The 16,486-nt window shown below is 47.8% G+C and overlaps 1 protein-coding gene across 1 annotated transcript; it reads right to left on the reverse strand.

Annotated features, from left to right (window-relative positions):
* Positions 1-8,150: 8,150 nt before the first annotated feature.
* CORT (cortistatin) lies at positions 8,151-13,331 on the reverse strand. Its single transcript, XM_081202097.1, has 2 exons — positions 12,879-13,331; positions 8,151-10,429 (listed from the first exon to the last, which is right to left on the reverse strand). Exons 1-2 carry the CDS (start codon positions 12,978-12,980, stop codon positions 10,205-10,207), a joined length of 327 nt encoding a protein of 108 aa, XP_081058223.1. The 5' UTR covers positions 12,981-13,331; the 3' UTR covers positions 8,151-10,204.
* Positions 13,332-16,486: the final 3,155 nt, after the last annotated feature.

Below are 16,486 nucleotides of genomic sequence, written 5' to 3' on the forward strand. Positions count from 1 at the left end.
CAATTAAGGACACTGAAAACACAGGATCCTCCAGTTTCAAGAAAATGATGCGTGAGTTCTGCTATGCACAATGGAATTGCATGGAAAACACAAGTTAATTCACAACAGAAGATGATATTGGGGCACTCAGAATCATTTGCCCATGTGCACAGAAAAATAAAAGCTGGAGCTGAAAGGCAACACGTGGCAATGTGCTTTGATTGTTGCAATTCATCCCTAGTTATTGTATAATTCTAAAGAATATTGTATAATTTTAGAAGGTTGTATAACCTTAGAAGGGGGTGCAGTTATGAAAAGGTGCAGTCAAGACCAGCCCAATACATTTTGCTGCCTGAGGCAAATGAAAGAATGAAACCCCCACCTGTGGCTATAGTTCTGTATCCTACTTCAATACTAGCAGCATGGCACTGCACTGCCCCTGAGGGAGATCAGCAAGGTGGAGAAGAAGAGAAGAAGAGTTTGGATTTCATATCCCGCCTTTCACTCCTCTTCAGGAGTCTCAAAGCGGCTAACATTCTCCTTTCCCTTCCTGCCCCACAACAAACACTCTGTGAGGTGAGTGGGGCTGAGAGACTTCAGAGAAGTGTGACTAGCCCAAGGTCACCCAGCAGCTGCATGTGGAGGAGCGGAGACGCGAACCCAGTTTCCCAGATTACGAGGCTACCGCTCTTAACCACTACACCACACTGGATCTGGAGGTGGAGGGCAAGATGCAAGATACATGAAAGTGCAGGGCAAGATGAAAGACATAGCTCTCTTCTCCAACAGAAAGGTATGGTTAATGAGCTATGGAGGAAGAGTTGAGGAGCACCACCATCTCCCAGCATATGCCGCCCGAGGCAATCATCTCACTGCCTAGTGGTAGGACTGGTCCTGGCTTTGCCTGCAAGGGTGTGTGGCTGTGGCAATCCAGTCAGATGGGCGGCATATAAATAATAAAATCATCATCAAGGGACTCTGCGCTTCTGAAAGTTCCACTACCCTACCACTCACCACCCTCGTTTGGCAGGTCAAGGAGATCCAGACTGGCTGAGAGAGAGGCTGTTTCTTTCAACTTTTCTTAATCACTTTTCTCAGCCTTGAAATGGAGGTTCTGTGGGTGAGTGGCATCCCTGTAATGGGAGTCGATGTGTTTTCACAGAAGGACCGTAATGGAATCTGAAAGATCTGAGAGCCATTGTTCCCCCCACCCCGCCCAACACACACACTTTGCTGCTCCTCAAAACAACTTCTGAAGTGTATAATTGCAATTTCGCACCTTTGAGGCAGAAGTTTTCCCGGGGAAAATATATATGTGATGAAAATGAAGTGTCACGAGCAGGAGGAGAAAGATGGGCTTCAACTTCGTAGCTAATGGGGATTCTGTGTCGCAAAATGACTGTTGATCCTGTTGCTGCTGAAAAGGAGTCTTAGGATCAAGCATGTGCTAGGTGCTGCTTGCTGGACTGCCAGAAGGATTTGTGGCAGCTGAGCAATCTAGGGATGCTTGAGGAACTCAGGACACATTCACCCCATGCTTTTAAAGCACTATGATACTGCTTTGAACAGCCATGGCTTCCCCCAAAAGCATTCTGGGAGCTGTAGAACAGGTCCGGGGGCGGCGGCAAGGTTGTGCGCAGCCTTGCCGCCGCTCCCGGAGCTTGCGGGGCTGGGGGCGCACTCCGAAGGCTTGCGGATAGCTGCCTGAAGCCTGGAGAGCGAGAGGGGTCAGTGCGCACCAACCCCTCTCGCTCTCCAGGCTTCAGCGAAAGCAATGCAAAGCCTCCGGAGCACAGAGGGAGCGCTCCCTCTGCGCTTCGGAGGCTTCCCGTTGCTATTGCTGAGGCCAAGGAGCCTGCATTTGCTCCATAGGACGCACACACATTTCCCCTTCAGTTTTGGAGTGGAAAAAGTGCGTCCTATAGAGTGAAAAATACGGTAGTTCCTTTTATTTCAGTGGCTCTATGCTGAGTAAAACTTCATTGTTGATGACCTAGTCATATTAATAGAAATCCATAGGTGAGGGTGTGTGCTTTTCTTAGGAGACCTTCATGGAGCTACAGTCCCCAGAGTTCCTCATGAAGAAGGGTTGATTGTTAAACCACTATGGGAATTGTAACTCTGGGGTGGCAGACCCTGCAAGTATCCCTATTTTACTAGGGACAGTCCCGGATTTACAGAAGCCATCCCAGTTTCTGATTTGATCGAAAACAGGTCGTTCCTGTTTTCAGCAGAGAAATGTTGGAGGGTACGGTGGGGGAATAGGGGGCCTCTGAACAACTCTCAGCACTTTTACAAACTGCAGCTCCCAGAATTTGGGGGGTGGGCGGGAGGCCATTACTGGTTAAAGTGGTATCTGAGTGCTTCCAATATAAGGTGTGAATAGTTTTGCCTCCCTCCCCCTTCCCCCCTCTCCCAGTTTTAAAGTGGCCAAGAGAAAAAGCCATTTTGAGCCACCTGCGTCCCATTTGCTGTGAAAGGGCTTTCCATTCATTCTCATTAGGCCGTTCTCCAGGGTGTGGGTGGAGGGGGGGTCAGCCTTGGGCAGTTGCCCTGCAAGTCAGGCTAAGGAGCACCATATGGGGAGCCCGAAAGGCATGCTAAGAGGCATCAGGGGGCTAAATTGAAAGAATAATGACTCGTCCATCGGCATGGCAGCTGCGACTAGGCAAACTTCACCACTGATTTGTCAGAGGCAATTTCTGGTCATTACGGTACTGTTAAGTAGAGCCCAGATGAGAAGCGGGGAGAGATTAATCCGGTGTCAACAAGAATGATGGTCTAGCTGCTGCTTCTCCTCTTCTTTTTTCCCAAAATCTCCCTTTGTCCCATCCCTGGTAGAAAATGGCACCCTCTTTCCACTATCCAAAGGAGCAAACATGCATACATAGGGAGGGATATGTTTTTTGCTCCTTTAGAGGCAAAAAGATGTGTGTGTTCACTACAGAAGACTAATATGGTTACCCTCTGGAATGAGTCTCTTTAGGGTAAGGATGGGGGTATCTGTGACCCTCCACTCAGGTCTTGCTTGAGGGCTTCCTTTGGGGGCATTTGGCTGGCTGCTCTGAGAATAGGATGCTGGATTAGATGGGCCAACTGAGCTCTTCTTATGGGTATCTGTGGGAGAGGGGCTGTTGCCTTCATGATCTGCCTCTGGGCTTCAGGAGGTATTTAGTGGGCCACCCCGGGAACAGGAAGCTGGACTCCAATGTTCCCTTGACCTGATCCAACACCTCTACTTAGGTTCTTATGACTTTTAAGGAGCATTAAACAGCAGGCAGGGGCACTGTGGTTGCACTCTGCTTCTGGTCTTCCTGTTAATGCCCGCCCCATGATTGGCCGCTTTGAGACCAGGATGCTGGACCAGGAAGGCCTCCGAGCTGATCCAGCAGGGCTCTTCTTCTGGTCTTATATCATGCCTGGAGCTCGCTCTGCATGCAGCCTTTCAGACCAGCAGGATGACTTCGGTAATAACCCAAGTCACTTGTTTTCTCCTGCTCCTGCAAAAGGAAGACTCCTGCGTCATCTGAAAAGCCTTTTGCTCTCCAGCCATACTGGGGGAAAATAATGCGAAGGGGCGCCCTTCCACCCTCCCTCCATCCTGCTGCGTTCACAAGCTGCAGAAGTTTATGTCTTTGTTGTGCACTTCCCTTTGGATCCCTCGCCTGTGATTCAAGCTGCTTTCCTGGGGATGCTACACAGCCTTCCCAGCTCAGTCCTTCCTGGATTTCACCAACCCACATCCTTGCCAGCTGATCCCTGGCTCAGTGTTGACCTGAATTTTCTGCTCTGTAAGCGAGATCAGGCAGCTTTTTCCACTCTGCCAGCTCCCAGTGGTGGGTGGGTGAGGCAGCCTGCCTTCTCGCAGGCCTTGTGCTGAAGTGCAGGTTCGAGTTCAGATTCAATCATTTTGGTGATTCATTTGCTCACCTGGGACTATGACTGGAGTTTGGAAATGGATACAGTGATGGGGAGAGAGGAAGTCTTTTCTTGGGAAAGGGTCATAGCTCAGTGGCAGAGCATCTGCTTTGCATGCAAAAAATTCCGGGTTCAATAACCAACATCTCTAGGTAGGGCTAGGAGAGACTCCTTTGTCTGAAACTCAGGGGAGCTGCTGCCAGTCAATATTGACAGTATTGAGTTAGATGGAGCCAATGGTCTGACTCAGGATAAGGCAGCTTCCTATATTTCTGTGTTTAGTCCCCTTACCTATTTAAATGCTTCTAAAAGCATTTAACCTGATACTAACTGAGTTTTCTTAGAATAATAGAATTGCAGAGTGGGAAGGGACCATAAGGGTCATCTAGTCCAACCCCCTGAAATGCAGGAATCTTTTGCCCAATGTGATGCTCGAACCCACAAGTCTGAGATGAAGAGAATCATGCTCTACCAACAGGAGCTATAACTGTTCAATCTGGAGAATTTTGCTTTGAAAATGAAAGCAGCTAGAATCAGAGACAATGACAACGAAGACTTTAAAAAAAGACTGGGAACCTTTCATATTGCACTTACAGAAATACTGCAAAGAAATGGACTCACTAGCAAGGTTTGACTAAACACTTACAAACAAGAAAATAAGTTCAAAGGTCAAGAAATAATAATATGGAATGTAATTGAGTGCAAGATGTAATTATGAAAGAAAATTTGGGATGAAGATGATTAGAATATAGAGCATTTAGGTGTCAGATCATAAAAGTAAGAGAACAATTAAGCAGAAGTAGTAAATATTTAAAGAACCAGAAGGGGAAGCTGAGGGAAGTCATGGGGAGGAGTTTTCCTCTTCTCCTTTATATGATAATTGTCACATTATGTTGTTTGGTTGATTGTTAAATTGTAAAATGCAATAAAAAAAAAATTAAAAAAGAAAGAAAATGAAAGTAACTTGGAAGTGCACATTAAAAAAAACAAAACTCTGGTATTTTCTCTTCACATGAAAATGACTATGCAAAAGCCCTATGGCCCAGCGCTGGGCAGAGGGAGGAGTGTATCAGTACAAGGCTTCTGTCACCTTCAGTGTCATCTGCGTTGGCTGCATGGCTCCTGACTTCACCTTAGGCTGATGAGCAATTCCTACTAATGTGACCACCTCCCATCACACACACCACCCGTCTTCCTTTGCAAAGGGCACATTTCTCATTGGCACTTTGCTGGTTGTCAGGCTGCTTTTTTGATGCCTCGTTGACTGCTGGAGATTCTGGCTGTGCGGTTTTTCTGCCTCTCGGGAGGAGGCTGCTGGAGAGCGTTTCCATCCTGGCACTGGTTTCTGTTGTTAGGTTTTTAGGCAACCATGATAGGGACAAGGCAAAAGTGGTGGGGATGCTGCCGCTGCTGTCGCTGCTGTGTGTGTGTGTGTGTAATGTCCTTTGTCTGTAGCTGCTGGTTCATTGTCCACAGTGAATTAACATTCTGTGTGTTTCCTTCGTTGGCATCAGTATCGTTCACTTTGATTGCAAACTCAGGTGGGAGCTGAATGGCAATGGGATACAGAAATTACAGTCAGTGATAATTGGAGCTGAAATGCTTGTGAAATAAGCACACCCTTTACAGTTCCCATTAACCCCAGCCAGCATGGTCAGGGTTTTGCAACATCAGGAGGGCCAGAAGTTATTCCAGCCATTGCTGTAATCAAAGAGCCCTCCCTCTTCCTAGTTCTCAGGATATGCTTTGAAAGTCCCCACACTACGTATTTTTGCAGCTCTTTGCAGCTGCAACCCAGATGTTGGAAAAGACGAACCTTTGTCACAATAACACTATACTTGTGATTCCCAACAACTGGAATTTGGAGATGGGCTGCCTATGGCTAAGGAGGGTCCATTTATTTCTGGTAGCTACCTGGGAAGGCCCTTCTCCCAAGCATGGGGGAGGATGAGCAATCTCTTTCAGCCTTCTGTCTGGAGAGGCTTGGAAAAGCCAGCCAACTTAAGAACATAAGAAGAGCTTGGCTGCCGGTTCCAGCAGTCTATTTTCACAGTGGTCAACCAGGTGCTTCTTCTGGGAAGCCTGAAAGCAGCACATAAGTGCAACAGCTCCCTACGACTGGTATTCAGAGGCTATGGGCAGTATGGGATGTTAGGGGAGGGATAGTACCTCTGGTGGGGGACGCATTGTGCTCCTTCTGGGGTAGTTTGTTTACTTTAGGTCCTCACCCTGCACTCGGCTCTCACTCACCTATGGCTCCAAGAAGCTGTCAGCTTGTGACAATGGCCACACTCTGGGAATGGCTTTGAATGACCAGCTAAACCAGGTGAGGGGTATCTGATGGGTCTCAAACACTCACTGAGTTAGGGACTTCCCTTGCATGTAAAGACAGTCTCTGGAGAATTGAGCAGACAGTGCCAATTGTGCTGGTCCCGTGGGCAGATCGAGAGACGAGGTCCTAGTCCAGTCCGAGGTTGAAGGAGCAATATGGAAGCAGTCCATAAAAGCTGAGGCTGGGTGCAGGGCAGGATTCAGACAGGAACTGGCGACCAACAATGTTGCTTCCACAACTTGGGACTGGGGCTGGCTGGCTTTTATCTGCCCCGAGGCACAGGGCAGCCATGATCCTCAGATGACTTGCCTCTCCTGGCCTGGAGGCGAGCACTTCTCCTGAGGGAACTTAGTTCCCTCCACCTCTCTGCCCTAAGCCTCTGCAGCCCAGGAGAGGCTGGAGGGTTATCGGACCCAGAGGCAACCTCAGCTTCCTCTGATGGGGCTGAGAGTGGAGCACCTGCAGGCAATGGGTCCTCCATTACCTTAGGAGCCAGAGCAGACTCAGCTGGTGCCTGCACCTGAGGATCCAGCACAGGTGAGGACCCTTCAGGCTCAGGCCCCAGCCCCGGCTTAGCTGGTTCAGGAGGCGGGGAACCCTGTGCAGGCTGGGATTCCTCAGGTTCAGCCTCCAAGTCCGAATCCCAGGCCATCACACCAATAGTGGGTCCAACAGTCAAGTAGGTGGTTTCTGCACATGGTGTAAAGGGAAGTGGGGGGCAGATGGGGCTCATCAACCTGGGAAGAAATCCCTAATAGGAGAAGGAAAACTGATCCTAAACCTCTGCTGCCTTGAGGGATATCTTCAGGAGAAGAAAAGACTAACGCATAAACCTTCACAAATCTGGAGTAGAGTCCCTAAGATGATTGTATGCCTCCTATCAGCAGGTCCTGCAGCCAAGCTGTTGCCAAATGTACTGCTCTGCTTTCCTTTGGACCACATCAGTGAGGCCAAGAGGGGGTCTTGTTGTCTGGGCAGCCCAGGACCTTCATATACGCTGCCCAGGCTCGCACCCCAGGAAGGTCACTGCTAATGCAGAAGCATACTCCATTCCTCTGATGGGGCTGAGAGTGGAGCACCTGCAGGCAATGGGTCCTCCATTACCTTAGGAGCCAGAGCAGACTCAGCTGGTGCCTGCACCTGAGGATCCAGCACAGGTGAGGACCCTTCAGGCTCAGGCCCCAGCCCCGGCTTAGCTGGTTCAGGAGGCGGGGAACCCTGTGCAGGCTGGGATTCCTCAGGTTCAGCCTCCAAGTCCGAATCCCAGGCCATCACACCAATAGTGGGTCCAACAGTCAAGTAGGTGGTTTCTGCACATGGTGTAAAGGGAAGTGGGGGGCAGATGGGGCTCATCAACCTGGGAAGAAATCCCTAATAGGAGAAGGAAAACTGATCCTAAACCTCTGCTGCCTTGAGGGATATCTTCAGGAGAAGAAAAGACTAACGCATAAACCTTCACAAATCTGGAGTAGAGTCCCTAAGATGATTGTATGCCTCCTATCAGCAGGTCCTGCAGCCAAGCTGTTGCCAAATGTACTGCTCTGCTTTCCTTTGGACCACATCAGTGAGGCCAAGAGGGGGTCTTGTTGTCTGGGCAGCCCAGGACCTTCATATACGCTGCCCAGGCTCGCACCCCAGGAAGGTCACTGCTAATGCAGAAGCATACTCCATTGTCTGGTGAGACAAATGGAGGCCAACTGCCTTGGACAGTAGAGCATAGCCAGAGCCTTTCCCTCCTCCATTAATTTGTCGCATCTTTTAAAGCCATCCAAGGTGGTGGCCATTGCTCCCTCTTACGGGAGCAAACGTTATCATTTTACTTTGTGCATTTTGATCTGTCTGGAATCCAAGTCAGGAAGCAGGCTTATGAAGGACGTGCCGCGGTAGTAAGGAAAAAAACAAAAAAACAAATATCAGGTCGTATTCCCAAGGCGCCCATTGGTCATGCTTTATTTGTGGATGGAACCATCATGAAACCAAAGTTTGAAACATTGGATGAAGATTTTTTATTTCTTAAAAAAAAGAGAGAGAGTAAAAGAAACCCCACAAGATGGACAGATGCTTTTCAAAACAATGGCTGGTTGAGGGTTTTTTTTGTAATTTAGTGAGGCCAGAGATGATGCACAATGTGGGGGCAGAGCCATTGTCTCAACTGCTCCCTTGTTTCCATGTCCCTTTCAACAGCCCTGTTTGATCTGCAGAGACTGACATGTGGTCGGTTATTTTCTGCTCTGTGTTGCAAAGTCCCCCAGCAACAACCCTCAGTCTGCTCCATGCCAGATAAAAGAAATCAATTTCAGTCTCTGTCACAAAAGTACACACACTCATCTGTGGCTTTCTATTAAAAACAGTGGGACGTCTTTAAGTTTTGTTTGGTGTACACTTACTGAAATGCATGGACCTAAATTAGGCCACCTTCATATCATAACAGTATCATACCACTTTAAACAGTCATTGGCTTCCCCGAAAGAATCCTGGGAGCTGTAGTTTGCTAAGGGAATTGAGGGTTGTTAGCAGACCCCTCTTCCCCTCCCAGAGCTGCAATTTGCAGAGTTCCCTCTTGATTGTTAAACCACTCTAGGAAATGTAGATCTGAGACGGGAATAGGGGTCTCCTAACAACTTTCAGTACCCTTAACAAACTACAGCTCCCAGAATTCTTTGCGGGAAGCCATGACTGCTTAAAGTGGTAGCATAGTGCCTCAAATATGTGAATGTGGCTTTAGTCATGCTTTTACATTCCAGTGGGTCTACTCTAAGTAAAAGTTGACTGCAGCCCACAAATCCTGAATACCCCAAGTCCAGTGATTTATCCCAGATGTGGGAATTGAGGAGCTGTGTAGAAGATAACGTTGCCAACTCATGGGGGAAAATAATCTGGAATGCTCCTATGCCTTTAACAGCACCTGTTGATTTGCAAAAAGCAGCGGGTGAAAGCTTTTTGCAGCATGGAGATAAGCAGTGCTATATACCAATGCCTGCACATCAAACAATGGTTAAAGGCAGAGGAGCATAGTTTGGTAACAAAGTTGGCAGCTCTGATGGGACATCAGCAGCCAGAAAGGTTTCTTTCTTCGTTCAGTGGAGGGAAACAATTTCTGCAAATGCATTACTTTCCCTTACGTTTCCATGGCTAGGGGCCTACAGTCCATGGGTTGCATGATTACCGTAATTACAACCAAATAATAATTTTAGCCTGAGGAAAGGGTGAAATTGTCAATTTCAGTTTCTCGCTGTTTCTTATTTTTCTTGTGTTCCATTTGCCACATTAGTTTATGGTGAGCACACTACAAGTCTCCGTGAACATTCAACAGCATTTGGGTGCAAATTTCTTCTGATATACACATTTTTTTGTATATGGTTTTGCCTGATATAAGCATTTTGCAAAGGAATTGCCCCTAATATTTTTATAGTGTTTTTATATGCTTTTTTCAGTAACACAATACATTTTTTTAAATGCACACTTTGGCCCGATATAACATATTTGCAAGAATTCTTGGCTGGAGAACTGTATTGCCAAAATTCAGGGAAGTGCGAATTTTGAAAGACGACTGTGTTTCGGGTCACACATTGTTTTGGAAAGTGCAAATCAGATCTACTCTGAGTGGAGTTAATGTTGGACACAATTTATTATCATTGGGTTTTTTTAGAGCGTTTGTACCCCATTTGTCCAGCCAAGAAGTCTTCCAAGAACAGCTTTCATAGAACTAATTGAAACAAGACAATCCCTGCCCTCAGGCTTACAGTTTTAAATACATAGCACAAAAGGAAAGAGGGACTAGGGGGGAGGAGGAAAGAGCTGCAGATCAAATCTCTGTTAAAGAGACAGGAGCAGGCCAGGCCTATGAATCCCCACCCACCCCTGCCACCAAGTTGGCAACCCTACACAGCGAGAGAAGAGTCGGAGCCCCCCCCCCCAGATCCACGAGCAAATACAAGGGGAAGGCTGGGGAATGAGTGCTTGGTGCTGGTGGTGTTAGCAGGCAGTGAATGTTTTCCAGAAGAAGTTTTTACAGGGGGCTTTGCGATCCCTCTGGGTGAGCTGGGGTAACCTCCCCAACACAGAGGGCTCTTCCTCCAGGTTGCTTTCCAGCAGGTCTTCCGCGTCGGAGGAAGCCGTCCCATCACGGCTCACGTCCACCCCGTCCAGTAGATCTGCCAGCATTTTCAGGATCAGACCTTTTCGGGCTTTGGTTTGCTCCTGCAATCACAAAGCAAGCAGTAGGGCAGAGGGCAAAGAGAAAGCAGGAAAGTGAGTCCCTGCCCCCTTGCTGGAGAGTGTAAAGGGGTTTTAAAAACAGAGAGTCACTGTGGGAAATAAAATACATGGAGAACGTAAGAAGTGCCTGGCTGCTGGATCAGACCAAAGATCCATCCCAGTCTAGTACCCAGCTCTCAGAAAGGTCAGCCAGGTCATACAAAGGCTGAGAGCCAGTGTGGTGTAGTGGTTTGAGTGCTGGACTAGGACCTGGGCGACCTGGGTTCAAATCTCCACTTGCCCATGAAGCTCACTAGGTACATGTCTTCTCTCAGCCTAACCCACCTTGTTGTGAGGATGAAATGGGGTGGGGAAATGAACCAGGTATGGCTACTTGGAAGGAAGGTGGGATTGAAATATATTATCATAATTGGCATCAACCGGATTCTCATTTCTCCTTCTACCTAATATTTTTTAACTGGAGGTGCCAGGGTAGAATCTGAAACCTTCTTAATGCAAGGCAGGTGCTCTGCCATTGAACTGCAGCCCTTTGCAATACTGCATCAGGTTGTTGGTCCATCTAGCTCAGTACTGCCTGCACTGACTGGCAGCATCTCTCCAGGCAGAGGATATACCTGGAGATGCCACAGGTTTAACCTGGGACCTTCTGCATGCAAAGCATGAGCTATGGCCCTTCCCTGAAGACACAGAAACATAGGGTGCTGCCTTATACCAAGCGAGATCCTTGGCCTGCCTAGCTCAGTATTGTCTGCACTGACTGGCAGCAGCTCTCAAGCAATTTCAGGTATGGGGCCAGTCCTACCTGGTGATGCCAGGGATCAATGCTGGGGCCCTTCTTCATGTAAAACAGCTAATCTAGTTCTGCTCTAACCACTGAGCTACAGCCCTTCCCCAAGACTTCACCCCCCCTCACTTTTAGCTTCCTTTGAAGTTTCTGTCTGATATTCATGTTTTGCTTGTTTTATCCTGTTCCTGGTTTTATCCTATAGAATATATCCATACCCCCACCTCTCTTGAGCCACTTTTGTGGGGGCTGCTTTTCTGGGCTGAGAAGAAACATGCAAATGGCTTTTTATAAACATAAATAAAATTTCAGAACAGCACAGCAGACAGGGATTCGACACAGGCAACGCCCCCAGGAAGCTACATAGATGGGGTTTCTGCATTTCACCCTGCTGTTAAGGATTCATAGACTTATGCTCAGCAAAGAATGCATGTGTGGTGGAAGGGAAATGGAATGCAGGCTTCACTGCCTAGTAGTTTTAATCTCCCTGATCAAATAAAGATGCTAGTTCATAAGAGACAGAGCTAAATTGCGCAGCGTGACAACGAGGCATTTAAAATTGGAGATAGTAATAGCTTAGCTCATTCCCTGGCACACAACAGTAAGCTAATATCACTACCCTCAGCATACGTGAGTCAATTTTTATTTTAGCCCTTTGTGCCTTTGTAAATTATAGTTGCAATCTCAAACACCTGAGAGCAAGCTCTATTGATTTCAATAGGACATTCAAGTTGACATGTTTAGGACTGTACTGCGTACCCCCTCCTGCCCACATACTTCCCAGTGGTGCATTTAACCACAGGGAGAAATGTAACAGGTGTAGTCCCCACCTCTCTAAAAAAAATTTGGGGGGAACCACACCTGTTGGATTTCAATCAGGAAAAGGAGCAAACAAACAGTAGCCATTAGGAGAACACTGCCTTATCTTGAATCAGACCTTTGGTCTGTCTAGTTCAATATTGTCTACACTGACTGGCAGAAGTTATCCAGGATTTCAGGCAGGGGATATTCCCAGCCCTTCCTGGAGATGCTGGAGATTGCACCTGGGAACTCCTGTTTGCGAAGAAGATGCTCTACCACTCAGCTGCAGCACCACCCCAGAGGACTGTTTTGCCACTGCTGACATCCTTTCTAAACAAGAAGCATGCATTTAACTTCTTTCCTCTCTCTTGCTTTGATGGACCCACTCTCCTTCCCTCTCCTTCTTTCTGTTTCTTCTCCTCTCCTTCCTTCCCTTAGCCTGCAATCCAGCCTCCACTTACCTGGGAATAAGTCTTGCTAATTGAGCCAGGCAGGACCCCGGGGGTTGCACTGCAAAATATTTCGTTCTCTCTGCATTCCGATGCTAGTCCTTAGTTTGAGTTTGTTATCATTTACTCAAGAAAAGAAGACAGCAACCTTGGAAAAAACCCTTCTTCGGTATTTGACTTATTCCCCTTTTGCTCACTTTCTTTATTCCTCAGATCTCCCCATTATTTACATCTGTTCGTACTCCCCTTTCCATCCCCTCCAAAAGCCTCCCTCTTGAGCACAGTCTCCTCTCCTCCACCAGGCGGCTTTGCCCATCTTTTAAAGCACCAGAAACCTTAAAAGCCTTCTGCACAAAACCCTAGAATTTTAAAGGAAAGGTGTCCCTTTTCAACTCACCCTGCTGCTCTGTACAGAAAACTTATCCTCCCCAGGCAAGGCAGATGCTCTCATGCTCCACACCAGCAGCAGAACAGCGATGAGCCTGGCCACCAGCTGCATGGCGGAGGTTGCCCCAGAAGCTCCTTGGTTCTAAGGCTGAGAGGGACAGCGCTGTTCCCTAGTCCGGTCTTGTCCTCAAGAGCGGGATGCGGCACCTGCTTTTTATAAAGCCCTCCCTGAGCTGTGCCTGAGTGACGCAGGCAGTCAAATCCACCCGGCAAGCCAATGGCACTTTGGTGGGTAGTCAGCACGAGCCTCTCCGTGGGTGAAGACTAGTGATCCGGAGGAAAGACAAGTCCAGGGGCACATTTTGAATTGAAAGAAGGGAAAACAACAACAGAGGGAGACATGCAATCGTTTTATTTTACTTAGCCTCTCCTAAAATACATCGGAAGTTGGAAAGAGGTCGCATAGCCATGCCCTCCAACACTGCTCAGATGAAAACGGGGACATTTCTCACTCACCCCCAACTGACCCCCCTAAACTCCAATTTCTTTGCCCATCCCCTGCACAGCATTTCCTGTCAGAAGAAGGGCAAGTGCCACCGCTACTACACCAATGGGACACAGCACACACACCCTCCATCGTCCTGAGAAAAACCCCTTACCCCCATTTCATTGTATTCTTCAGTAGGTTTACAAAAAGGAAAACACACATCGACAAATAAATTTTAGAAAAGGGCAAGATCAGACGCAGATGCACAAAGCATTTTTTAAAAATATAAAAAATCAAGACTCCTTGCGCTCTGCTCCACTCCCCCTTTCTTCCCTCCCCAGAATGGCCCCGCCCTCTGTCTGCTCCTCAGAGCTGGCCCTCACATGGGGCTGGGCCTCAGTGGCCTCAGCCTCATCCTCTTCACCTCTCCAGCAGCTGCTACAAGCTGCCCAAGGGAGGAGGCTGGCAGCAGTGGCCATGGAGAGGCAACAGGGTGCTCTCTCACAGTCGTCAGCACCTCCCCCCCCCCGAGTTCAGCAGAGGCATCACTGGTGGGAGAAATAGGGATATTCCGGGATCAAATCAGAAGCTGGGATGGCTTTTGTAAGTCTGCGATGGTCCCTGGAAACCCAGGACGCTTTGAGGATATGCATAACTTGCTGAGTTGCGAGAAACAATCAAACTCATGAGAAGAACCTGCAGCAGGTCAAAAGCCTCTCTGGTCCAGCATCCTGATCTCTCAGTAGCCAACCAGATGCCGTAGCAGGAAGTTTGCAAGCAGGACCTGAGCATGAGAGCTCTCTGCCCACCTGTGATTCCCAGACACTGGCATGTAGAGGCATACTGCCTCTTAGAGTGATAGCAGAACATAGTCATCATGGTTGGCTGATAGTCTCACCTTCCATTAATTTGCCTAACACTCTTTTAAAGCCATTCAAGCTGGTGGTCTTCATTGCATCTTGTGGGAGGGAGTTCCAGAGTTTAGCTATGCACCATGTGGAGAAGTACTTCCTTTTTCCTGCCCTGAACCTTCCAACATTCAGCTTCTTTGAATGGTTCCTCCACAGTACTGTGAGAATGTCCTACCCTCTTTTCTATGTAAGAAAATAATAAGTCTGGCTGCTGGATCAGGCCAATAGCCCATCTAGGTTACACATACCCTTGTGCTCCCCTTGTGTCCCCTTGTGCTCACTTAGGGTTGCTCCCAGGTAAGCCTGCGATGGATCATAGCCTTCCTTGTGCAACCATTTGCAGAACTAGCTGCTGCCTCCTGCCAGGTCTCAGCTGGCGAGTGGGGGTCCAGGAGTGGGGGACCTTACCTTCTGCAAGTGAGAAGCTGGGATCCTGCAACGAGGCTAAGTAGGGGCCAACTGCACCCAGGGTGAGTTCAGCCTCAGACATCGAAGCAGAATCAAAGCAACATAAAACAATGCACATCTAAAAGCTCAGCAAAATTCCAAAGTGAGAAAGCAAACTCTCAGATCTTTGCTTAAATCTTCTAAAAACAATTTCATAGCTATTTTCTCAAATGCAGCTCTAATAACCAGTATGGGTTGACATTTATTCATGCAAAATGCTCTGCACAACTACCAGCAAACTAATATATTTTATATAAGTACTATTAAAATATATATGCAGAAACAGCCATGTCCGCTGGCTCTGCTGGCTCCCACCCATGAATATCCAGCGGTTCATTCGCCCAGAGCCTGAAGGGCAGCCTACACCACTATCTGAACATGCAATTCCCAGGCATACCTTGTCTGGTAGGTGACCTATGTCCACTCTCCATACTTACCCCAGCATCAGCCCACAAATATCCACACAGCTTTTGTCAATGGCCTTCTGAAGGTGAATTTCAATCAGCTTATGTGCACAAACTTCAGCCTCCTTCAGCCCTGCGGCACCTCGGGCTTCTACATGCTAATCACAGCTTCTGCCAGGTCCATCACCAGCTTCCAACCATGGATATCTGCCGCTTTCAAGCCACGGTCCTGCTCAGAAGGTACACTTGCCTTCTCGCTGCTCCACAGCATCTCATTAACGGATGATGGCCTCCTTCCATTTGACACTTCATGTCGAAGGAGATCACCAAGTAATGAATAACACAACTGTTGTCCACTGTGTCCTTTTTAAGCTTTGCTTTGGGCTTTCCCCTTGGGCCGCTTTTGTATATTCACTGAGCTGCCATGTGCTTATGTGACATCACAGGGTGTCCACAGCCAATAACAGCAGCTGGAGAGGCATCATCATCATCACGTCCTCAGGCCTCACAATGGTGGGTGCAGCTCAGCAGCCATTTCCCCTTTGCTTATTTGCTGTGTACAGCTCACTCCTTATTTGTAATGACACCAGAGAAAGGCATGCCTTCCCATTTTGATTCTCTGGCATCCTATCTGCATAACCTAGCAATTCCAAAATATAGACGTGCTGTTACTCTCGCAAGATTGAATGTATTATACTTGAGGGATAATTCCAACAGATTCCACATGAAAAACGCTTTTGTCCCAGTGGAGATGGCAGTACCGAATCGGTGGCGTGTGCCCTTCTGGCTTGCACTCTTTATAAAGACTTGAGGAATGAGATTACCATCCCTCTTTTATTGTCCATTCCGGATTGCCCAACCACTGCCACAGTGTCCTTTCTCTTGGCAGATCAAGATGAGCAGGTGGCAGCAAAGGTTGCAAGGTTTTTAGCTGGGGCAATCAGAATAAGACCCACCATTTGCTGATTCAGGACCCTAAACTGTGTTTTATATAATCAACTTTTTATTTCTGTTCTGTGTATATTGCAATGTTCTTTTGTTGCTATGGCCTATGGCTGATGCAAATACAGTGGTACCTCGGGTTAAGAACTTAATTGGTTCTGGAGAGGTCCGTTCTTAACCTGAAACGGTTCTTAACCTGAAGCACCACTTTAGCTAAGGGGCCTTCCGTTGCTGCCGCACAGCCGGAGCACGATTTTTGTTCTCATCCTGAAGCAAGGTGCTTAACCCAAGGTACTATTTCTGGGTTAGCGGAGTCTGTAGCCTAAAGTGTCTGTAACCTGAAGCGCATGTAACCCGAGGTACCACTGTAAAGATTCATTCATTGAGACAGAATTGGTCCCAAGCCCAAGGGAAGGGTGGATGGGAA

The sequence above is a fragment of the Podarcis bocagei genome (genome assembly GCF_964188305.1).
Source record: "Podarcis bocagei genome assembly, chromosome: 7".
NCBI lineage: Eukaryota > Metazoa > Chordata > Lepidosauria > Squamata > Lacertidae > Podarcis > Podarcis bocagei.

Bases quoted from the DNA above. Each gene is read 5' to 3' on its own strand.
- CORT (XM_081202097.1), bottom strand. From the start codon at position 12,980: ATGCAGCTGGTGGCCAGGCTCATCGCTGTTCTGCTGCTGGTGTGGAGC. The intron at 10,430-12,878 runs GTGAGTTGAAAA...TTGTGATTGCAG, and splicing joins TTTCTGTACAGAGCAGCAGG to GAGCAAACCAAAGCCCGAAA.